Source organism: Emiliania huxleyi (assembly GCF_000372725.1).
Source record: "Emiliania huxleyi CCMP1516 unplaced genomic scaffold EMIHUscaffold_43, whole genome shotgun sequence".
Taxonomy (NCBI): domain Eukaryota; phylum Haptophyta; order Isochrysidales; family Noelaerhabdaceae; genus Emiliania; species Emiliania huxleyi.
Genome location: NW_005198751.1, coordinates 490,910 through 512,912, shown reverse-complemented (window position 1 = coordinate 512,912; position 22,003 = coordinate 490,910). Strand labels below are relative to the sequence as shown.

The 22,003-nt window shown below is 68.1% G+C and overlaps 7 protein-coding genes across 7 annotated transcripts; 5 read left to right on the top strand and 2 right to left on the bottom strand.

The window, feature by feature from the left end:
• Positions 1 to 959: 959 nt before the first annotated feature.
• EMIHUDRAFT_210421 (hypothetical protein) lies at positions 960 to 2,009 on the top strand (the record flags this gene model as incomplete). The annotated part of the gene is made up of 5 exons (XM_005769208.1): positions 960 to 1,022; positions 1,246 to 1,276; positions 1,412 to 1,469; positions 1,606 to 1,659; positions 1,967 to 2,009. 5 exons carry the CDS (start codon positions 960 to 962, stop codon positions 2,007 to 2,009), a joined length of 249 nt encoding a protein of 82 aa, XP_005769265.1.
• On the bottom strand, positions 1,963 to 2,562 carry EMIHUDRAFT_436489 (hypothetical protein; the record flags this gene model as incomplete). The annotated part of the gene is made up of 1 exon (XM_005769207.1): positions 1,963 to 2,562. A coding segment is annotated over one exon (600 nt), but the record flags the coding sequence as incomplete, so codon positions are not given.
• A 592-nt stretch (positions 2,563 to 3,154) lies between these two features.
• Positions 3,155 to 3,943, top strand: EMIHUDRAFT_210419 (hypothetical protein; the record flags this gene model as incomplete). The annotated part of the gene is made up of 3 exons (XM_005769206.1): positions 3,155 to 3,234; positions 3,320 to 3,544; positions 3,616 to 3,943. 3 exons carry the CDS (start codon positions 3,155 to 3,157, stop codon positions 3,941 to 3,943), a joined length of 633 nt encoding a protein of 210 aa, XP_005769263.1.
• A 286-nt stretch (positions 3,944 to 4,229) lies between these two features.
• On the top strand, positions 4,230 to 6,211 carry EMIHUDRAFT_210418 (hypothetical protein; the record flags this gene model as incomplete). Its single annotated transcript, XM_005769205.1, has 3 exons — positions 4,230 to 4,614; positions 4,717 to 5,450; positions 6,083 to 6,211. The coding sequence occupies 3 exons, from the start codon at positions 4,230 to 4,232 to the stop codon at positions 6,209 to 6,211; spliced, it is 1,248 nt and encodes a 415-aa protein (XP_005769262.1).
• Positions 6,212 to 6,390: 179 nt separating this feature from the next.
• EMIHUDRAFT_210417 (hypothetical protein) lies at positions 6,391 to 8,320 on the top strand (the record flags this gene model as incomplete). The annotated part of the gene is made up of 4 exons (XM_005769204.1): positions 6,391 to 6,932; positions 7,042 to 7,147; positions 7,919 to 8,016; positions 8,083 to 8,320. The coding sequence occupies 4 exons, from the start codon at positions 6,391 to 6,393 to the stop codon at positions 8,318 to 8,320; spliced, it is 984 nt and encodes a 327-aa protein (XP_005769261.1).
• Positions 8,321 to 8,739: 419 nt separating this feature from the next.
• EMIHUDRAFT_210416 (hypothetical protein) lies at positions 8,740 to 16,905 on the top strand (the record flags this gene model as incomplete). Its single annotated transcript, XM_005769203.1, has 15 exons — positions 8,740 to 9,477; positions 9,661 to 10,307; positions 10,596 to 10,731; positions 11,041 to 11,349; positions 11,452 to 11,823; positions 11,965 to 12,293; positions 12,531 to 12,804; positions 12,982 to 13,188; positions 13,483 to 13,626; positions 13,798 to 14,409; positions 14,572 to 14,715; positions 14,848 to 14,925; positions 15,190 to 16,056; positions 16,180 to 16,575; positions 16,852 to 16,905. The coding sequence occupies 15 exons, from the start codon at positions 8,740 to 8,742 to the stop codon at positions 16,903 to 16,905; spliced, it is 5,307 nt and encodes a 1,768-aa protein (XP_005769260.1).
• A 3,226-nt stretch (positions 16,906 to 20,131) lies between these two features.
• On the bottom strand, positions 20,132 to 21,749 carry EMIHUDRAFT_464274 (hypothetical protein; the record flags this gene model as incomplete). The annotated part of the gene is made up of 2 exons (XM_005769202.1): positions 20,132 to 20,851; positions 20,915 to 21,749. 2 exons carry the CDS (start codon positions 21,747 to 21,749, stop codon positions 20,241 to 20,243), a joined length of 1,446 nt encoding a protein of 481 aa, XP_005769259.1. The 3' UTR covers positions 20,132 to 20,240.
• Between the last annotated feature and the right edge of the window lie 254 nt (positions 21,750 to 22,003).

The following is a 22,003-nucleotide window of genomic DNA, read 5'->3' as shown; positions in this document are numbered from 1 at the left end:
TCCCTCCCTGGCAGATGATTGTGTTGTGTTTGTGTTGTGTGTGAGCGTCGGGCCTTATTTGGGCGCCGACGCTCGGGGTCGTCTGGCAACGGCACCGGGAGCTCGAGACGCAGCTCTCGGGGCCAGCCAACCCAGGAGTCGATTTTAGGACCAATCTCAATGACAATCAATATCAGCATGAACAACGGGGGGGTTGTTGCACGAGTATATGGGACAAAAGCGTCGAAAATGTCCCAAAAAAGCGTGTCTCGAGTTTGTGGCAGCTCCGCAGCCTGCGCGCGCTGCCGGGACGCACCACTTGCTGGATCTGTGCACTCCCTGGGTCCCAGGGAGTGCACAGATCCAACAGGAGTGAGTAGGCTCGACGCCGTACTCGAGATGGAGCTGCCACAAACTCGCCGCCGAGCGTGCCACCGACGGCGTCCCGGCGGAGGTGATGGAGTGTGAGACCTGAGGCTGCGGAGGTGACGCCTGAGGTACCGGTCCGTGCACAGCGACTCAGCCGGCGACCGCCACGGGCTCAGACGAGACTTGTCGACTCGTTCCAGCTCAGCTTCACCGTGGTCCTCGGGCGTCTGTCGACGTCAGGACCACCCATACAGCTCGCGGGTTTGAGGTCGCAAGAGCCAAGATGGTGGCGTTTGGACATCCCAACCATCACACAAGACAGCCTGTAGGTGATGGCGGGACGGCGCAGTGTTTGTGGCACTCGGCAGTAGGCACCCGCGGCACGGCCCCGCTGTCGGCTCTCGCGGGCTGCGGAACCGGACCCAGAAAGGGACGGTCCGGGCGAGTGTGGCAGCTCCTGCGCTAGTATGGGCACCCTCTATTATAGCACTACTGATCCTGGTCATTAGAGCTGCCAGGGATAGCGTCAGGAGCTGGTAGGAGTCAAAACCCCTCATATTTGAGACATCGTGTCCCATATACTCGTGCAACAACCCGGGGACTCGGACGCGATGGATAACAGCTCGCGTTACAAAACCTTGATTTTGACCATTTGCGCCATTTTGTCCCTCTCGGTGCCTTCCAGAGGAAGCTGCGACCCCGCCGAGTAGACGGCAGCACACAGCAGGTGGCGCGGTGTGCCGCCGTCTACTCGGCGGGGTCGCAGCTTTCTCTGCGCGTCCTGGGGAGGGACAAAAGTGTCGCCGCCGAAGGCGACTCGACGCCGCTGAGATCGGAGATCAAGCTCTGACAGGTCGCACGTCGCTCCTTTGACGCCGACGTGACTCACCCGTGCAGATCACATCAGGACACGGTCTCGACGCGCTCGGTACGACGCCTGCGACCCGTCTCGGGTCAGGTGGCACGACGCTCATCGCGCCTGCCAGCGCTGCCGTGCAGGTTGCCACGACGAGGTCGAGCACGCTTCTATACGCTCGCCGAGCCTTCCTTTCCATCCCATTAGGCAGCCTGGGAACGGTGGCGGTCAGAGGCAAAGCCTACGAGGGGTGGTGGAACCACATGTCACGGCTACTGCCGGCTCGACCCCACGATAGCCTCCGAAGGCTGACTTTGAGGCACCATCATCGGACGATGTCGACGAGTTGGGTCGCTCTCGCGGTAGCCAGATGACCCTCCCATGCTAGTACCATCGGCTAGGGCCGCAGGAAGCGCGGGGGAGGGCGCTGGGAGCAACACAGAGCTCCGTTGGACGTTTTCAAGATTAGCGTGTCAGAGTGAAATGGAACTAGCCGTTTCAAGCCCGGGGGCCCCCATATTGACATGTTGAGTCCAACCTGACGGTCCTCACCAGCCCAGGCCCAGCCTCTCCTCTAACTATTGCAATATATATATTGATATTGATCGCATCTCTAAGTATTGGAGCAATATATTCAACTAGCAGGTTGGCTCGCTAGTCGCTCGCCGGGCCCGCGCAGCACGCGCGGGCCTTTTTTGTGGCTGAGAAAGGTGGCACCTTCGACATTGCACTTGGAGTGCACCGCGTTTCTTGTCTTTATAGGCTGTCCTCCTATTTAGGATTCCTAAGCTTAAAGGCCCGCTAAACGCGCGAGGCGGTGGCGGCGGTGGTGCGGGGGATTGGCAGGGGAGGCGGCGGGATTGACAGGGGATGGGGCGGCCACGAGCGGAGCGGCGGCGAGAGGGGGGGCGGCGGCGAGGGCGCGAGGCGCCAACGAGCGAGGAGCCCGCGCCATCAGAGGGACGCGCCGCTGCGAGATGGAGGGCGGCGGTGACGGAGGCAAGGCGCGAGGCGGCGGTGGCGGCGGCGGCGGCGGCGGCGGAGGCGGCGGCGGCGGCGGCGGCGGCGAGAACGGCGGCACCGAGTTGTCTCGGTGAGCGGAGCGGCGGCAGGAGGAGGAGCAGCTCGCTGTTGAGCGCTTTTGAGCCTGGGATCCCATGCCACTGCGACCGGCGTGCCCGGGAACAGAGATCGCGCGCGCGCCGCCACTCACGACGCGCGCGCGATCTTCGCGGAGTCGGGTCCCCAGAGGGAAGCGGTCTTCTCGGCCGACGTCCAGCGGCGCGCAAGGACAGGCGCAGCGGTGCACCGCGGCGCGTTGATTCGCGACCACCGTCGGCCGCGGACGGCGGCGGTGTGGCGGCCGCGGGCGCTCGCGAGACGCGCCGCTCTGCTTTGGTACGGTTCGTTCGACTCGTTGTGCCGCCACACGCCCGGCGGCCGCGGGTCCCAGAAGTGGTTGCGCGGGCCTCTTCCTGGCGGCCGCGGGACGGCGTCGGGCACGTCGTCGGTCGCAACAGATGCGCGGCGAGCCGCGGCACGTCGTTGCTGGCGCTGGTGGTTTGAGGTCGGCATAGTCCAGAGCTCGGTCGACGAGTCGAGAGCTTCAGCTGCCGAGGGTGCCACCTTCCTGTAAGGGTCCGCCCGCAGGCGCATTTTGTATACCGAGGCGGTGCCCGGTGCCGAACCTGTCGGACCTTAAGACAGCGTTGTAGATCCCTGGGCGAGGGTGGTGGAGAGGGCGGTCCGTCGGCGCCAAACCACCTCCCACCGAGGTGGGCAGGTTCCACGCGTTCCCGGACCGACCCGTTGGAGGTAGACCGCTCGTCTAGCCAATCAGCCTTAAGCGAGCGGTCTGGCCGTTGGAATGGCCTAAGACCGGTCCCCGTCGGGAGGGACTCTGGAAGAGGAGAGCAACCAGGTGCCCGGGGGCGTCCCGCCCACATCCGGATGACCTCTCCTCCTTCGACCAGCCGTCCCCGTGGTGGTCACGCGGCCTCTGGCTGGAACGGGATCTACCTCGCAAGCGAGTCACCCGGGCCGGCGCGCGTCTTCCGGGAGAGGAGCGGGAGCGAGGGACCTCGACGCCGCGCCGCTGCGCTCCGCCTCGTGCAGGCTGCTCCTCGCTACCGTGGAGGCGCTGCCCGCGTCGGGCGAGGACGGCGTCGGCCGGATCCTCGAGCAGGAGGCGCAGGCGATCGGCCGCGGCGGCTGGGGCGGCGGGTTATCGCTCACGGTGCTCTGCGAGGCGCTCGGCTGCAGGATCGGCGTCGTGGAGTACCGCGAGGGCAAGTACGGGCCCGCCCACGTCCAGAGCCAGCTGGACAAGGGCCAGGCCAAGTACGTCTACCCGATCGGCGTCCACTCCTCGGCCTCGAGCAGCGCGGCGCTGTCGGGGACGGCGACTTCAGGCCGAGCGACGGCGGCGGCTATGTGGCGTACAAGAAGGCGGACTACGCGCACGCCCTCTCGCGCTCGGACACCGACGTGCAGATGTACCTGTTTGAAACCTTCGGCGGGTGGTGCAACGCGGTCAAACGGCTGTTCTACCAGATGAAGGACAAGGTGCGCAACAAGCTCTCGAAGCGGCAGCACGAGGACGAGGCGAGCTGGTCGACGCGGTCGTGGCTGTCGCTGCAGGCCCAGCGCATGTCAGTCGCGCTGCAGCTCGCGGCGGCGGAAGAGATTGCGACCGAGCTCAGGCTCGCCGCGGCGTCGGAGGACGCCGCCGTCGCCTAGACTCCCCTGCGTCACTACGTGCCTCCCCGTCTTTGTAGCCTGGCGTTTGTGCCCCGTTCGTGCCGCGTCCCGTGCCCCCGAGTTCATTTTATACAAGGGTAGCCCGAAAGGTAGTGTTTGTCGCCTCACGCACTATTTAAATTTGGAAGGGTAGCCCGAAAGGTAGTGTTTGTCGCCTCACGCACTATTTAGCACTATTTGAAACACAAACTTTTACGGTTCACCCAGCATTCATTGTTTCGCAAGCGCGTGGTGGATAGCAGCCCGAGTCCTGACCTTCGCACACATGTCGCCGCTCCGGGCTCTCAGTCTCCTCGCCGTCTACCTCCCAACGGCCCTCGCCGAGTGCAAGACGTACTGCCCCTACCGGACCCATCCGATGGAGGAGAAGTGCGGCTGGGCCGGATGCGACACCTGCGTACCCTGCCTGCCGTGCATGCCGCACTGCCCAGTCGCGACCCAGCCCTGGGAGGAGAAGTGCGAGTGGGCAGGGTGCGGAGGCTGCACGGAGTGCTCGGTTCCGCCTCCTTCCCCGCCCGCACAGTGCAAGACGTACTGCGCCTACCGGACGCAGCCGATGGAGGAGAAGTGCGAGTGGGCGGGCTGCAACGGCTGCGGCGAGTGCGCAAACGTCAGAGCAGTACGCGGTGCCTTTGATGCGTTTGCCGGCGGTGCGCCTTCACTCGCTCCCAGCCTAGCGCCGACCCCACACGTAAGCAGCTGCGTCTAGTCGCATTGAATCCTCCACACTGAGCCGTCGCCGCCGCCCGCAGGGGATATCACCCCGGTTATCAGTCTTCCGCTCGACCCGGAAAACTACCCGTTCACGGCGTACGGGGAGTTTGGTCGAGAGCACTATCCGAACCTCCTGCCCTGGCTGGAGCGTGTGGTTCAGTTCCAGACCTATGTGCACGGGCTCCTCGGTCACGGGGACAAGATTGAGATCGACGCCAAGGACAATACGGTGTTTGCCACCACCTCCTTCGTATCTGCGTGGGGGCTCTACATCCCGAACGTGTTGTACGTCTACCAGTTTGACCCATTGGGAAGCGGCAAGGCTGTGTCGCAAGAGCTCTACTTTGACGGACCAACCGCCAAGTACCGCAACTACACCAGCTTCCAAGCATGGCTAGCTGACGGCTTCGTGCCACCGGAGCCGCCGCCGCTCCCCGCTGCGCCGTGCCAGCTCTCCCCGGTGCCGCCTCTTGGATACACGGGCTGCACGTCGATGTTTGCCTCGCCAAGCAACACTCCAGCTGAGCTGGCCAACATCGAGGGTTTGCTTGCCGGCATCGGAAACCTTAGCTTTTTCTTGGGGACCCAAAACCCTAGCTTTCTCAACAGCTTTCTCGCCTCGCTTGTTGATCCGAGCAACGTGGACATCGCCGTTCAAAGTGCCTTGGGCATGAAGTACTTCACGACGGCCTCCGATTATCTTCAGTGGTTCGCTACAACCAGCTACATCGACCGCCCCATCACCTATGCGCTCGAATCAGTGGTCGCTGTGGTGTGCTCATCTCTCTCGCTCTCTCTCACTCTCTCTCGCTCTCTCTCTCTCTCTCTCTCTCTCTCTCTCTCTCTCTCTCTCTCTCTCTCTCTTTCTCTGGGTCTCCCTCCCTCCCTCCCTCCCCCCCTCCCTCCCCCCTCCCCCCCCCCCCCCCCCCTTCTCCCTCCCTCCCTCCCTCCCTCCCTCCCTCCCTCCCTCCCTCCCTCCCTACACTCGCACATGCCGGCACCAACTTGATTCGTAGATGCGCGTCTCACGGCCGGGCCGCGGGACGGGGAGGGAGGGGCGTCGATCCGTAAATCCGTAAATCCGTACATTTGTAACAAAAAAACACCAGAGACTCCCAGAGTGGCGCCACGCCGCTGTTCGCTGCGTGCCAGAACGGCCACCTCGAGTGCGCCCAGCTGCTTCTCGAGGCGGGCGCTGCGGTCAGCCAGGCCGCAGAGGACGGCGCCACGCCGCTGTTCATGGCATGCCAGAAGGGCCACCTCGAGATCGCCTGGCTGCTCCTCGAGGCGGTCGGCGTGGCCGTCGCGGTTCGCGACCTCCTCGGGCGTGCCAAAATTACCCTGCGACCGCCTGGGTATTTTGTCGATTTCCTCAATTTTGCCTCAGATTTTGCCCCAGACCAGCTTTCAAACTCAGTCAGGGAAACTCGCGAGTTTCCAGAATGGAGCACCAAACACCCTCTGTTTTCCCTGGAAATTTCCGGAAACGCAAAGTGCTGGGGACCATCTGTTTTCCTTTTTGTTTGCCGGTAAACCTCGCTCCTCGGACAGACAGCCCAACTGCGAACTGGCGTGAGCCAACGACATGAAATCACAAAGGAAGGAGCGGGCCGGGAAGAAGGTCTGTCTGTATTTTTCCCAAAGTTTTTTGGATGCCAAAATGCCAAAAAGAAATACGGTTCGCGCTTGTCGGCCCGCCATCGCAACACAATATGACCCACAGCCCGCACACGCCGCTCCCGCTGTCGACGCGGCTGGCCGAGGTGCGCGCGGCGGCTCCCGACGTCTTTGCGGAGCTGCCACTGCCGCTGCAGCCGAGCCTGGCGTCACCGTGCTGGCGTCGCAACGAGACGAGCCGCTTGCGGTGCCTGCCCGCCTTCTTTGTCGCCGGCGCGCTGCAGTCGGGCACGGCCGACCTGTGGAGGCGGCTAAAGGCACACAGCCTCATCCCCAGCCGGCACGATGCGCTCTCGCACTGGTGGACCAACCACCCGCGCTCGCGCGCGGGCAACTTTGAGACGTACACGAGCCGCTTCTCGGGCGACGCCACGCTCGCTGCCCTCGACGCCGCGCCCGACTCGCTCCTCGGCGACGCGTCTCCTGCCTCCTTCACCTTCATGTTTGCCGAGTCGCTCCGGCTGCACTATCGCTACCTCGATGCCTTTGACGCGTGCTACCGAGAGTGCAAGGCGAACCCTCCTCAACGCGGCGCGCCCTCCGCCTGCGCCAACCGCAAGAAGGGCTCCGACGGCGGGTGCCGCCGCCTGGAGTAGCCGAGATAGAGCCGAGATACACCCTCTTCCGCAAGAGGGCGGGTGCCGCGCCACTGCCGTCGTGGACCCTTCCGTGACACGTCCCGTAAGGTACCGCGCCGACCACTGCTACGGCCGCGCCACCGCCGCAACCTCGCCGCTTTCCTTCAACCTGCCCGCTTTCGCCACGACGTTGCTGCCGGCGCTGCGCGTCGTCGTGATGCTCCGGGAGCCCGCTGAGCGGATCTGGCTCTCCAGATGCGGAAGAGAGATAAGAGGGCACATCTGCGGCTGTGCTCAGCTGCATGCGGCGGCATTCAGCCGTATTCAGCTGTCTTCACACGCCCGTGTACCCACGCGATGCTCTGAACACTGCGCGAGACTTTGCCTTCCCGCCCTCACGTCGACGTGTGTGTTCGCGGCGCAGGCTCTGGATCGCCTTCCACAGTTACGGCCAGTACCCGGCCAAATACGGGCAGGGGGCCGCCGGCTTCGGAGGCTACTTTGGCAACCAGAGCGCGGCGTGGCACTCGTGCGTATCGCCCACCTCTAGCGCCACCACTCGCCCACCTCTCGATCACCTCTCGGCCACCTCTACCTCTCGCCCACCTCTAGCGCCACCTCTCGGCCACCACTCGCCCACCTCTCGCCCACCTCTGCACTGCAGGTGCGCCTCACGGCACGGCGTTCGGCCGTGCGCACTCCGCTTCGAGGGCCACGGGCCTGAGCAGGCGGAACGTCTGCTACTATCTCGGCTAGATCTCGGCTACATCTCGGCTATGTCTCGGCTATGTCTCGGCTACATCTCGGCTATGTCTCGGCTACATCTCGGCTATGTCTCGGCTGTATCTGTTGCATCTGTGACGGGCCCGAGGCGGACGTCTACTACCACTGCGACCAGCTCATCAAGGTCACCGTTGCCCCTCCTGCCCTCCTCGCCGCCGCCCTCCGGCCCTCCTCACCGCCGCGCCTCTCTCCCCCCGCTCAGGGGATGTACTCCGCCTTCCTCCCCGAGTGGCAAGCCTACTTTGCGCCCGAGCGGCTACTCGTCCTGCCGTCGAGCGAGCACTTTGCTCGCCCGATGCGGTACACCCGCCTCGTGTGGCGCGGGCTGTGAACAGCGCCTATTCACAGTCAGCGCGTGTGGAGCAGGTCGACCCGCCTCGTGTGGCGCTGGCTCGGGCTGAGGGAGGCGTCGCAGCAGGAGGAGGCGGACGCGCGGCGCGTCAAGGAGGGCGACGAGCTCGAGCAGACCGTGCGCAGGCACGGGGAGGCGCCGGCGCACCACTCCCGCGCGGTGCGCGCCTTCTACGCGCCCTTCAACCGCGATCTCGCCGAGGCGCTCGACGACAGGCGCTTCTACCGGGGGAATTGGGGCGCGCCGTCCTAAGTGAGCGGCTGTGCCGGGCGTGTGGTGTGTGGAGCGGGGGTGGCGGGTGCTGCTGCTGTGTAGTGTGTTGTTCTGCTGTCGCGTTGTGAGTTGTGTTCTGGCCGACGGGGCCTGTGCCTCATGGCCGGGTGTTGCCCCTCTCCGAGGTGTGCGAGACCATGTCCATGTCCTGTGCGCTGTGGTGTGAGCTGTGAGACCCGGTCGGCACAGTACTTCCAGCTCGGACGTTTTCTCATCTTTCCGGGCTTAATTAGCACGACTCGCGCCTTCCCGTTGTCCTAGATCTAGCCCAACCCGGAGCAGTTTCCGTCTATTCCGACGCGAACCGAAAAGAAGAAACAAATTTCGCGCGGCGTGCGCTGCGGTCCGGCCTGTTGGCGTGAGAGACGCACAGCAGCATGTGCAGGTCGTAAGCCGACATGCAGGGCTCCACAGTGCCAGGAGGCAGCGACCTATTCACCGCATCCAGCGAGTTTGTCGTGCAGGGGCCGACCGCCCTATTCCTCGGCTCGGAGCACAGCTCCAGTGAGGACCCGGCCGGAAGCTCGCAGCAGTTTCGGCGCCCGGCGCCAGGCAATCGGCCTCAGCAGCCGGTGCTGATTCTGGCGGCCGCCGCAGCTCCGGAGCTCTACTTTGAGGTGCTCGTCAAGACCACCGGCGGAGGGCTGCAGCCTCTCGGCGCCGTCGGCGTCGGCCTCTGCATTACGTCGCCGCCTGCCGCTCCCGGCGCGCCACCCGGGCGACGATACCTGTACTATCACTCCTCGCGAGGCGCTCGGGGCGACGTCTTCCCGCGCACGCCCACACACACGCGCGCCGCCTCTGGCGGCGGCGGCGGCGCCTTTGTCGGCGGCGCTCCCTTTGGGCCCTCCTTTGGCGTGGGCGACACGGTCGGGTGCGGGTGGGAGGCGGGGGCGGGCATCTTCTTCACGCTCAACGGCAGGCAGTTGGGCGTCGCCTGGCCGCCGACCGCCCTCCTCCCGCTCCTCTCCTCGGACGAGCAGGAGGCGCTGCTGGCCGGCGCCGCGCCCGCCACTGCTCTGCTTGGCAAGCTGCGTGCTGCGGTGGACGTCAACACGGCGGGAGCTTGCGTCGAGCTCTCCTTCGGGCGGGCGGGCGAGCGGCCGCTCCTCTTCCGGCCGGGCCGCCACTCGGCAGTCGCCACCACCCGCCCCGCCGAGTCGCTCCTGGCGCGCTTTCTGCGCAGGCCAGCCCGCGCGCAACCCCTGCAATCCCCGCAGGCGCCGCCGCCGCCGCTGCCACCGCACACGCCCACACCGGCGGCGGCGGCGGCGGCGGCGGTGTGGGCGGCGCGCGCCTCGCGCTCCCCCTCCTGCAAGGGCGCTCTGCTCGACCTCTCCACTCGGGGCAGCGCCGCTTGCAGCGACGGCGCGGCGCTCGCATCCGGCGCCGGCGTGTTAGCCGGGAGCGGAGCGGCGGGGCGGCAAGGCGCCGCCGCGCCGGCAGCGGCAGGCTCCTCTTCGGACCTCGCGCTGGTCCGCCCTCGTGCCGCCACGCCCTCCGGCGCTGGCGTGGCTGCGACTGGCGCAGCGCCGCTCGAGCGCGACGTTGTCGTCTCTGCGCTGAGGCGGCTCGAGACGCTGCTGAGCGGGACGGGGCCGTCGTGCGCCGCTTTGCTCGCGGGCCGCCTCTCGGGCTCGCTCAAGGCCGACAGCGGCGACTCGTCTCGTCGCGCGTCGCTCGGCGCAGTCGCGGAGCTGGCTCTCTACAGCGGAGGCTGCGACGGCGAGGAGGAGGCGGGCAAGGGGGGCGGCAGCGAGGCGCGCGTGGCGGCGTTCGTGCGCGAGGCGCTCGAGGCGATGGACCAGGCCGCCGAGGCCGCGCGAGAGGTGCGACAGGTGCGAGAGGCCGTCCTCGCTCACGTGGAGCAGTGGGTTGGCGCGGCTGCAGCGAGCCGCGGCCCGGCCGACTGTGCGAGCGACTCGTCGAGCGGCTCCTCCGACGGAGAGGCGCTGACAGCGGAGCCGTCGGGCGAGGAGGAGGAGGAGGAGGAGGAGTGCGACGACGAGGAGGGCGGCGCGGACGACGGCGCGGAGCTCGCGGAGGACCGCGCCGCTGACGCCGCGGAGGCCGCCCGGGCCGCACGGCAGCGGCAGAGGCGCGAGGTGCTGGCGGGGCGATCGCCCAAGGGGGATGCTGCGGTGGGGGCGGAGGAGGTGGTGGCGGGGGCGGTAGAGGCGCAGGCGGCAGGAGCAGGGCCGGAAGGGGCGGAGGAGGAGGCGGGGGCGGAGGCGGCAGGAGAAGCGGCGGACAGGGTGGCGGAGGGTGCGGAGGGCAGCGGAGAGGAGGAGGAGGTAGCGGTGCTGCCGCGGCGCAGCTCGTCGTGGGCGGCGGAGGAGCGGCTGCGACGGCTCAAGCGGCGTGGCGCCTTGCACTCCGCCCCCGACTCGGTGTTCACACCCGACTCGGAGGATGCGGCTGTGATGGCGCGGCGGGCAGAGTCGCAGCGGCGGAGGCGCGAGCGGCGGGAGCGGCGCGAGGCGGCTCGGCTGCAGGCTGCGGTGCAGGCGGCGGAGGAGGCCCGCGTTGCGGAGGAGGCGCACGCGTCGACGCTGCTCGAGCTGCTCTCTCTGCACGAGGAGGCCGCCCGCCTCACGCGGCAGGAGGCGAGCCGCGCCCGCCTGCTCGGCTACCCTCCTCCTCCTCCTCCTCCTCCTCCTCCTCCTCCTCCTCCTTTTGATTGTGATTGTTGTCGTCAGGCGAGCCGCGCCTACCTGCTCGGCGTCGCGGACCGCCTCGACAACGACGCCGTCGCGGGGCAGCCTGAGCTCGCGCGCGGCCTCGTCGCGCTGGAGGAGGTGGTCTTGCTCGCCGCGAGCCCGCCGCTGGCCACCCAGCTCTGCGCCGCCGCCCTCCTCTCGCGCCTCTCCCGCTCGCCCGAGCTGGCACGGGCGGTGCTGCGCGGGGGTGGGCTCGGGCCGCTCTGCGCGCTGTGGGAAGGGGGGCGAAAGCCCGTCGCTTTGGCCGGCGGCGGATCGGCCGGCAGCGGCTCGGGCGAGGCCGGGCTCGTCCCTCTGATCGGACCTTGGGAAGGGGCCGGGGCGTGGGACAGGGCGGGCGGCGGCGGCGGCGGCGACGACGAGGGGGGGGAGGGCGACGCCGACGCCGAGCTGGCGAGCGCGTACGCTGCAGAGACGCTGGCCCACCTCGTCATCGCCGCGCCTAACGAGGCCCTCCGGGCGGCGCTGCTTCGTGAGGGCGTCCTCGCGCCGCTGCTCGCCATCACCGCGCCGCCCATCGCCGCGGACGCGTTGCCTCTCCCGCTGGCACCGAGGGCGCGAGTCTTTGCGCTGCTCTCCCTCCCAGACGCCTCGCTGGAGGGGGATGCGGCCGCGACGCGCGCAGCCGTCGAGTCGCTGCTGCGCAGCGAGTGGCGCGCGGAGGCGCAGCAGACGGGCGCGCAGGCGCTGCTCTCCTTGGCGAGTCGCGCCGACGCGCGTTCGACGACGACGACCGAGGCGGCGGCGGTGCGCGAGGCGCTGGTGCTTGGCTGGCGGACGGCGGACGCGGCGGCAGCGGACGCGGCGGCAGCGGCGGAGAGCGCCACCCGCGACACGCATTGGGCCCACTCGGCGGCGTCGTCCCCTTCGGGAGGTGTTTCGCCCCTCTTCCGGCTCCTCGAGCTCTCTGCCAGCGCCGACGTGCCGACCGCGCGCTGCGGCGTCGGCGCGTTGCGCCACCTCTCGCGCGCGGATGAGCTGCGGCCGCCAATGCTGCGCGAGCCGGGCTTGCTGCAGGGGCTCGTCCTCCTCTCGTCGGCCGAGGACGCAAGAGTGCAGCGGCACGCCTTCCACGCGCTGCTCAACCTCGCGACGCCTCCGCCCGGCCACTCGCTGCAGTACGAGCTCGTCTCTGGAGGGACCGACCCGCTGGTCGCGCCGCTCATCGCGCTGCTGCCGGCCATGCCCATTGTCGCCGTCGCCGCCGGCGAGGACCTCGAGCTGCAGCACGCGTGCAGCCGGCTGCTGCACCTCCTCTGCCGCCGCGGGCAGCACGCGCCGGACTTGGCCGCGGCGGTCGCTCCGCCGGCTGTCGCGTTGCTGGACTCTCCGCACCCGCTCGCCGCCGCCGCCGCCGCGCGAGCCGCGACGCGCTTGGCCGACGCCGCCGGCTCCGACGGCTGCGTCGCTCTCCTCGACGCTGGCGCGTTGCCGCCGTTGGTGTCGCTGCTTACGGGCCGATTTCGCAGCGGCGACGACGCGTCGGCACACGCTGCTGAGGCGCTCATCGCGCTTGCAAAATCGCGGCGCCGGCCGGGCGCCTTTTGCTCTCCCGCGCTCTTCCGCGCCCTCGCGGCGCAGCTGCCTCGGCTCGCGACGCTCGAGGCACAGCCGCGCCACGGCGTCGCTGCCCTCTGGTGTCTCAGCGCCGCATGCGACGACCCTGCCGGCGCGCAGCTCCTCGCGTCGCACTTTGCTGCCGGCGACCCTGCCGCTCCCGCGGCGGCCGAGTGGCTGGCGGCGGTGCGGCGCGTGGCGCCGCCGCTGCGCGACGCGCACGAGGCTGCGGCGAGGCTCCTCTGCGACCTCTCGCTGCTCGCGATGCACGGCGCCGCCCGCCACGACGAGGGCGGAGGCGGAGGTGGCGGCGGCGGCGGCGGCGGGTCGGCGCTTGCTGCAGCTCCTCAGGCTCGCGCGCAGGGGGCGCCTCGCGTGGACAGCCCCCAGGCGCGGGCGACGAGGCCTGGCTCTGAAGGGGCGGACGCGACGAGCGAGGCAAAGGACTCAGCGCCGTCGCCGCCGCCGCTCGTGGCTTTGGGCAGCAGCAGCTCTCACGCCGACACCAGCTCGCTCCTCTCGGCGCTCACCCCGACGCTCGGCGTGCTCCTCCTCGCTGCACTGCCGCCGGTAGCGTCTTTCCGATCGCCCTCTCCGCGGTCCCCACAGCTGTCGTCGGCGCCCACTCCGACGACGCCACGGACCCCGTCGCCCCGATCGCAAGGGGCAGAGCCACTCCCAGGGCCGAGCCCGCGCGGCACGCTCACCAGCGCGGCAAGCGAGGACGGCTGGACCTCGGCGGCGGCGCTGCTCTGCCAGGCCGTGTGTCAGGCCGCACAGGCGGCCAGCAGCGCCGCCGCCGCCGGCCCTGCCCGCGCCGCGTCGCACTCGCCGCAGAGGGAGCTAGTGTCGAGCGTCGCGCAGCCGCTCGTGGACATGCTGGTCGCGGAGCCCGAGGCGATGGGCGAGGCCGCGCTAAAGGCGCTCGCCGCGCTCGGCTTCCCGCCCGAGATGCACGCGATCCTCCACCTCTCCTCCCACGACCCTGCCCACCTCGTCGACTGGTGGGTTGCGCACAGTGCGCTCGCCCTCGCCGACGGCGCCCCGCGGCCCGCCGCTGCCGCTGCCAGCCCCGATGCGGGCGCAGGCGGCGCTGGCACGAGCGGCTCCGCCGCCTCACCCCACACGCCGGCCCCCTTGCTCGTGGTTGCCGCCGACGCCTTTCGCGAGGCTGGCGAGGAGCGGGTGGTATGCGCCCCGCCGAAGAGCAGGCACACTCTCGTGGTGGCGGACCGCGAGCTGGCGAGCTTCTCGTGGGGCCCGGTGCTGGCCCGGCTCGTCGAGGACCACCCGCAGCTCTGCGCGATCGGCTTCGAGCGGTGCGGCTTCGGACCCGACTTTGTCGAGTCGCTCTGCTCGCTGCTCGCGTCGGGCGCGCCGCAGATCCACACGCTCTCGTTTCGCGGCCCGCCGCCCGCCCCTGCGTCGCGCGAGGCGTCGCTGCAGCGCGAGGCGTCGCTGCAGCGCGACGGAGCCTCCTCCTCGCTGCGGCGCGCCGGCTCCGCCTCCACGTCCGGCGGCTCCGGGAGGGCGTCGCCCCGCAACAGCGGCCCCGTCTCGCCGGCCGCGTTCGACCTCGTGGCAGACTCTCCCGAGCGCTCCTCGGGCGGCTCGAGCGAGGGGCCGCTCGCCTTTCTGCCGGTGCACCTCCCCGGCTCTGTCCGGGCGCTGCACCTCGAGGCTGGCGCCCTCCACCCGCACACGGCGCGGCTCCTCATCAACGCACTGCCGCGCGCCACCAGCCTCGCCGCCCTCTCCCTCGCCGGCAACGGCCTGCGATCCGCCGACGTGGTGCCGCTCTGCTCGCTCTTCGAGCCGCAGGGCGGCGGCGCGCCGCCCGGCTGCGCGCTCCGCCACCTGTCGCTGCGCCGCAACCGCCTCGGCGACGCCGGCGCGAGGATCCTCTTCGAGTCGCTCGCGGCGGGCGGCCGGGCCGGCTCCTGCTCCCTCGAGTCGCTCGACCTATCCTCCAACGGGCTGACCGGCCTCGCCGTCGAGCCGCTCTGCGCCCTGCTCGGCGCGCTGCCCTCCCTCACCGCCCTCGACTTGCGCTCCAACCCGCTCGGCAGCGCCACGGCCGCGCGGGCCGCCAAGGCGGTCGCGGCCAAGGCTGCCGCGGCGGGCGGCGCCGGCTCGCCGTGGGCGAAGAAGACCTTTGCCGCGGTGGGCGCCCTGCCCGGTCTCATCGCCTCCCTGCCGGCCACCATCTCGGCGCGCAGCCGCGCCAAGGACTTGCTGATCGCCGTGCTGACAAACAGCACGCTGATCGACCTCCGGCTCGACTCGGGCCTCCTCGAGCCAAAGGAGGTTGCCCAGCTGCTAGCCAAGCTCGCGCGCAACCGGGACGCGCACCAGCGCTACCTCGACCACGCGCACGCCGGCGCCTCCCTGCCCGAGCACCTCAACCCCGCATGCACGCCGCGCGCCGCCGCGTCGGGCAGGTCGCTCACGGGCAGCCTCTCCTTCCAGCGCCGCAGCCGGTCCGCGGGGGTGCCGGCGGGCGGCGGCGCGCCGCCGATGATTGGCGTCATCTTTTCGAACCCGCTGGCATGCACCGACGCCTCCGGCAAGGTGCTGCCGATGGAGACGCTGGACGTGGCCCGCGAGCGCGCCCTCATCTGCGACTCGTTTGGCGAGGCGCGGCGCGCTGTCCGGCTGCGATTCGAGCACGCGACGACCGACCGGCTGCGCACGCTCGTGACGCTCGGCACGTGCGTCGGGCTGCACTACTCGGGGCACGGGGACCCGAGCTACCTCTCGATGGAGGACGGGCGGGGAGGCGCCCACTTTGTGCAGGTGGACCGGCTGCGCCGGCTGCTGCAGGCCGGCTCCGCGTCGGGCGGCACGGCGTCGCTCAGCTTTGTCTTTGTGTCGGCGTGCTTCTCCGAGGCGGCGGCGCAGGCCTTTGTCGAGGTTGGCGTGCCGCACGTCATCGCGGTGCGGCGCAACTCGCGCGTCTCCGACCCCGCCGCGCACGCCTTCACGCGCGCCTTCTACCTCGCGCTCGCCGTGGGCGAGAAGGTGCGCGCCGCCTTCGACATCGGCAAGCAGGCGGTGGTCAACGCGCCGTCCGTGCCGGCCGGCGAGCGCGAGGCTGCCACCTTCTTGCTGCTGCCGCCGGACGCGCCGCACGACGAGGCGATCCTGCCCAACCTGACGCACGTGGACCGATGGGAGCCGCCCGCGCCGCCGCGGAGCACGCTCGCCGGCCCGCTGCCGACCGCCCCCGAGGCCTTCCTCGGCCGCAACGTCGAGACGTACCGCGCCGTCTCCGCCGTGCTCGACCGGCGCCTCGTCTCGGTCGTCGGCCCGCGCGGCATCGGCAAGAGCGCCGTCGCGCTGGCGGCGCTCGACTTTCTGGTGCAGCGGCACTACTTTTCCGACGGCGTGCTCTACGTGGACGCGAGCCTCGCCACCGAGCCGGCGCACCTCGCCAAGGTCATCGCCGCGCGCACCGCCGCGCTCGCGCCTCGTGGTGAGGTGGCGGCGGCGGCGGAGGCGGCGGCTGCGGCGGGCCCACGGGCGTCGGGCGCCGGACGCGACGCCGACCTCCTGGTGGAGGCGGCGGCGCCGCTCCTCCGGCTGCATTGCCTGCTCGTGCTGGACAACCTGTCGACGCAGGTGGTCGGCCACGACGCCTTCCTCGCCCTCCTCACCGCGCTGGTGTCGGCGCCGCGCATGCGGACGCTGCTCACGGCGGTGGCGCCCGTCGGGCAGCCACTGCAGGGTGCGGCCGAGAAGGTGGTCGAGCTGCTGCCGTTGTCGCCGCAAAACACGGCCCGGCTGCTCTGCCGCCTCTCGCCGCGTGCGCTAGTCCTGTCCGAGATCGAGGGCGCGACCTCCGGCGCCGACTTTGTGCGGCGGCTCGCGCGCCACCCGGCCGTCGCGGCGCTGAGGGGTAACCCGTCCCTCGTCAAGTCGGCGGCGCTGCGGCTGGTCGACCTCGACGGGACGCACGTGCCGCTCGGAGAGCTGCACCGCGTCCTCGTCACCGAGGGCGAGCTCGCGCTCCGCTCCCGCTCCCCCTCGACCGCGAGCGAGCTCTCCTCCCGCGCCCCGTCGCCGTCCGCCGTCGCAGACTGCCTCGCCGCCCTGTCGCGCCCTCCCCCGGTCCGCGTGGTTGCGACGCGCCCGTCCGCAACCCCGCCGCGGCCACCGCCGGAGCCGTCGGCGGCGGGGCCGCAGCCAGAGCCGGTGCCTCCAGAGTCGCCCGCAGCCATGGCGCGCATCGAGGTGCCGCCCGACGCCGCGGAGGCCCACCGGCGAAACACGTACGAGTGCGGCTGAGACGCCGGGAGCCTCCTGTAAACGATCATCAATGTGGGGTTTGTCGTGTGAAATAAAAAAAAGCGGATATGCGCGCTAGAGCCTAGAAAAAGAAAGAAGAAAACAGACAACGCAAGGGAGAGGGATGGGAGGACGGCACGCCCCCGCCACCACACACGACACACCACAGGGATTTTAAGGAGAGGAGTGACTGTGGTGCTAGCCGCTCTGAGCCCTGGTCTGACAGCCTGACAGCAAACCCCGGACAGCGCCTGACAGTGCCCGACAGCCTGACAGCGCTGACAGCACTTTCTCTGACAGTCTGACAGCACGTATCTGACAGCCTGACAGCAGAGCCTGACGGGCGAGGCGCTCCGTCGCTGTCAGACCCTAACGTGACAGCCTGACAGCTGCCTGACAGCCCGACAGCACACAGTGGCCTGACAGCAGCGCTGACAGCCCGACAGCAGCACAGACCGTACACAGTCAGACCCCCCCCGTAGAGCCTCTTTCTTGTGCCCCATGAGGGTATAACAAAACTATTACATGCAAAGACATGTGCATGTACATGTAAGTGTGGTCCATGTCCATGTCCATGTAGTCATGGGATGGTCATGGGTCTCTCTCTCAACCCTCCCGCCCCACCTCTGCGGACCCCTCTCTAGCACCGGCGGCTGTGCTACTACAAATGAAGCTACCAGCTAGCCTCTTCTGGGGCCCTATAGTCATATGCCTACGGCGTCTGGGTGCTGGGGGTGGCCGCCGCCGTCTGTGCCGCCGCCGCGGCCTGCGCCTGCGCCGCCATCTGCGCTCCCCAGGCGGCCGCCCCTGCCGGCGTGATCACGCCGTAGGAGGGGGCAGCTGCGTACCCGCTGGTCTCCTCTTGATAGTGTCATAAGTGTGGCTGGTGTGTGTCAGAGCCTGACAGCACCCCGACAGCTAGGGCAGCCCGACAGCACCACCTGACAGCACCTGACAGTAACAGCCCAACGTCTGACAGCAGCAGCAGCCTGACAGCTCTGACAGCTCCGACAGCGTCTGACAGCAACACCCGACAGCTCCGACAGCACCCGACAGCTACAGAGCCCCTCGCCTGTCAGACACGCACCCGAAAGCACCCGACAGCACTGACAGCACCTGACAGCTGGTCTGACAGAGGCACTTGACAGTGCCTGACAGCTGCCCGACAGCCCGACAGATCACCTGACAGCACCTGACTTCCTGACAGCCAGGGCTCAGGCTAGCCGTCGCCCACCCTAACCCTTGGTCGTCTGCCTCTTTCTATCTCCCTTCGCAGTCCCTCGCCGATGCTCGCTGCAACCTTCATGCCACCTCGCGGTCGTCCCACTCTCGTCGTTCTCCCTCGTGTCGTTTCACCTCCTCTGTCGCGTCGCTCTCGTCTGCCTCGTCCTGCGACGCCGCCGCCGCCTGCCGATCCCTTGCTCTCGCGGCTTCTCCCGCCTTTCGGCGCAGCTCCGCCCTCCTTGCTGCATATCCTGGCCCCTCGAGTTTATCGAGCTCTCCTCGCGCAAGGACGAGTCTTCTGACGCCCACTGCGATCATTTGCCGCCAAGTCATATCGTTGCTCAGGTCCACTCTCTCTTGAACACTTGTACCTCCACCGATGATGTTGGCGCCGGGGTCCCCTTCGGGTGCATCGTTACAGCTGACGACGGGATTACCACTGGTTCGTCCTCCTCGGAGTCTTCTTCCCCGGCTTCCCCCCGTTCGGCTCTACGTTCATTTCGTTCAGCGTGGCTCACCCTCCATGCCGTGAACAGGCGCTTTATCCACCCTATATTCTTCTCTCTCTCCTCTGCCCGTGCCTTGGTCTTGTCGTTGTTTCGCACCCATGTCTGTATGGCGATCGAGGCTGCCTTCCCCACTACCTGTAGTTCACTCGTCACCTCTCCCGCGAGCTCCCCTCTCTTTCTTTCGGGTATGGAGTCCGTGAGTGGGGCAGCGTGCAGGCAATCACGGGCGCTATTTTGTCGTACTCCTCTTCGGCGAGCGCTCCGAATCTAGACCCTATTGCCTTTAAGGAGGCTGCCCTCGCTCGTCTCAGGGATGTGGCGGTGTCTTTTGAGTCCGGCGCCTCCCGTTCGACTCTTGCTGTCGCCCTCGCTGTGTGTTTGTCGAGCTTCCGCATGAAGTGACGCGCCTCTTCCTTATTTCCAGCGCAGCTGCCGCTCAGTATGTGCGCCAACGACGCCTGTGGTGGCTCACAGTCTTCTTGTGTCCAGTCGTCCCAGTCTCTCCGTTCTCCGATTCTCCTCCTTGCCTCGCGCGCCTCTTTTGCGGCCTAGACTGAGTGCAAGAAATACCGGGGGCGTTTTTTCAAAAAAGAGGCATTATTGTGGGGTTGGCACTCCCTCAGCCTCACGACCTCCACTGCTGTGCGCTATCGTTGCTGCATGCACTGTGCTGGGTGGGGAGTTGGCCCCGGCAATCGGACATGGACAGGTACCTTAAGGTAAGGCCGGGCCGAGTCGAGTAAGAGGGGAAGGAGGGTGGTCGAGCGTTGACTGCACATGCTTTTGAGTACACAACGTAATATATTGAAGAAAAATGTTCCGGTTAGGTACCTCTGCTCAGGCACTCACTCAGGCGACACTCGTCGCTGGGTTTTTAGGCATTGTGGGGTTGGCACTCCCATCGACCCTCATGACCTCCTGCGGTCTCTGAGATGGACACCAGTGGGTGTGGGACCACAGCCAGGATACACTCGAAGGCTGGGTAAGCAGTAGAGGTCGATACTCGACGCGTCCCACATGGTCTGTGTCGCTGTCGGCACGCTGTCGACAAGACGTCGAGCGACACCGGTGGCAGTGCCACCCAGGAGTGGTCGGGCGGTCTCCGTCATGAGAGAGCCACCGTGTGATCCGTATGATGATTCCTGACAACCGCCTCGCTCTGAGAGGAGCTGGGGTCAGTTCGACAGCTGGAGCTGTGTCGCCGGCGTGCGGCGGCCTGCCTCCGGAGGTGCCTCTGAGGTGGACTGTGGACATATTGGGTCACCGTGAGAGAACGCGGTCGAATTTTCACTTGGGAACTTCAACTCTGCAATGGTGCCAGTGAGGCGAAGGCGCGAGTCGGAAGGGCGAAGAAGGCGGCGACCGTAATTCGGTCCCTCATCTCCACAAAAGCGAAGTGCTCCACGAGTGCTGAGTTATATATCAACCTAAACTCTGTTTGACCGAACCCAACCCCACGATCCACGTAAGAAACTGGCTTCAGGCGGCCCAGACGCCCTATATAGCGAGATATAGCAGACGCCACACCCATGAGACACATTTCTTCCCGTGCGACCGACACACTGCGGCTACGTATAGGCGCAGCCCGCACGAAACTCTACACTACAGGTACTCCTCCCTCATCGCCTCCTCCAGCCGCGCGTAGAATTCGAGCGGAGGCGCATACTCCTCGCCGCGCCGCGCCGCTTCTGCCTGCACGAACTCGACGAGGCCGGCGTCTGAGAGCTCGCCGCCCTCGTCGAGGAGGCCGAGGGCGCGCGCGCACAGCCTCTCGAGCGTGGAGGGGCGGTCATACTCCTCTCGCATGAGTGCCTCCGACAGGTCACGCGGCGTCGCGCGGCCAGCCCGGCTGCCGCCGAGCAGGCGCTTGAGCAGCGTCGTGCACACGCGCAGCGTCGCGCAGGGCGACTCGCCCAGCCCGGCCGCCCTCGCCGCCTCGACGTCGGCGTCCACGTCCAGGCTCGCCACGTGGTGCAGGACCTCCGCTCCAAAGGGGACCGCCGCGCTCGCCCAGTACCGCCACGTGAACTCAGCCTCGCGGAAGAAGCCAAAGGCGGGCAGGCAAAAGGCGTGGTCGATGGGGACGATCCCGCGCCGCCCGCCGCCGCCGCGCGCGCCCGTCACGAGCACGTTGCCCTCGTGCCGGTCGCAGTTGAAGAGGCGCGAGTCGAGGACGCTGAGCCGCTGGCTCTGCGCCTCGTCAAACTCGGAGCCTACGGGCACACCGTCGTGGACACGTCGCGGGCGCGTCACGGACATGCCCGCGCCTCCTCAACGCTCGGAGCCGTCGAAGCGAAACTCGCTCGCGTCGCCGACGGCGTCTCCGACAAACTCCTGGATGCTGCCGCACTGCTCGGTCAGGTGCTTGCCCGTCTTGGAGCGCAGCAGCAGCCTCTCCAACGCCGTCCGAGGCACGCCCGCAAAGCCGCGGTCGAGCTTGTACGCCACCCGCTCCCGGACCGCCCCTCCGCCCGGCCGGAACCCCTCGCGCATCACGTGCTCCGACAGGCCTCGCGGGTTATTCTCACTGCCCGCCTCCTCGTCCGCCGGCTTGAAGACGGCGACCGGAGGCAGAGGCACGCCGTCCGAGCTCTCGCGGATCAGGTAGACGCCGCCCGTCCCGTCCTCGGTGAGGGAGGGACGCTCGCTCGAGTCGGACACGACCCGCCGCACCGCCTTCACCACCTCCTGCGTGTTGAAGCTGACAGAGCGCGCCGGCGGCGCCGGCGTTCGCGGCACATTCTGCTCCTCGCCGCACAGCCCATGTGGCGAGGGTGGCGCCTCGCCGCAAACGACGTGCGGCGAGGGCGGCGGCAGCTCCAGCGGCGGCTCTATTGCTTTGATGAGCCGCACTATCGACCCGACATTCTGCTCCTCTGAGCTGGTGATTGTGAGCGACATCCGCTTCGCTGCACGCGAGAGCTCGCCGAGCGCCGAGCCCGACGGGTTGACAAAGCACACGGACTTTCGACGCGTGTTTGTGAGGAAGCGGGCGACGGCGAGCGAGGTACCCGTGCAGTGCGTGCTCGATGAGCATGTTGAGACACAATCTCTCGCCGCCGCTGGTATGGGCGGGTGCTCTGTGTCGCGCGTGAGAAAGGTGTCGGACATGGAGCACCCTCTGAGCCGCTGGAGGGTTTGGTCGGCAGAGCGCACCTAGTTTCACGCGTTGACGGGCCCCAAAGGGGTTCAGCACGGTGTCCTAGTTGGCAGCTTTTTTCTTTTTTAATGCTATCGATTTTTCAAGCGCGTTCCATCGATTTTTCAAGCGCGTTCCAACTTGTACAGTAACTTGCGGTTGTGAACAGGGTCGTTTGGTTATATCCGCATGTTACAATCGCGAGGACGCAATATATGGCACACAT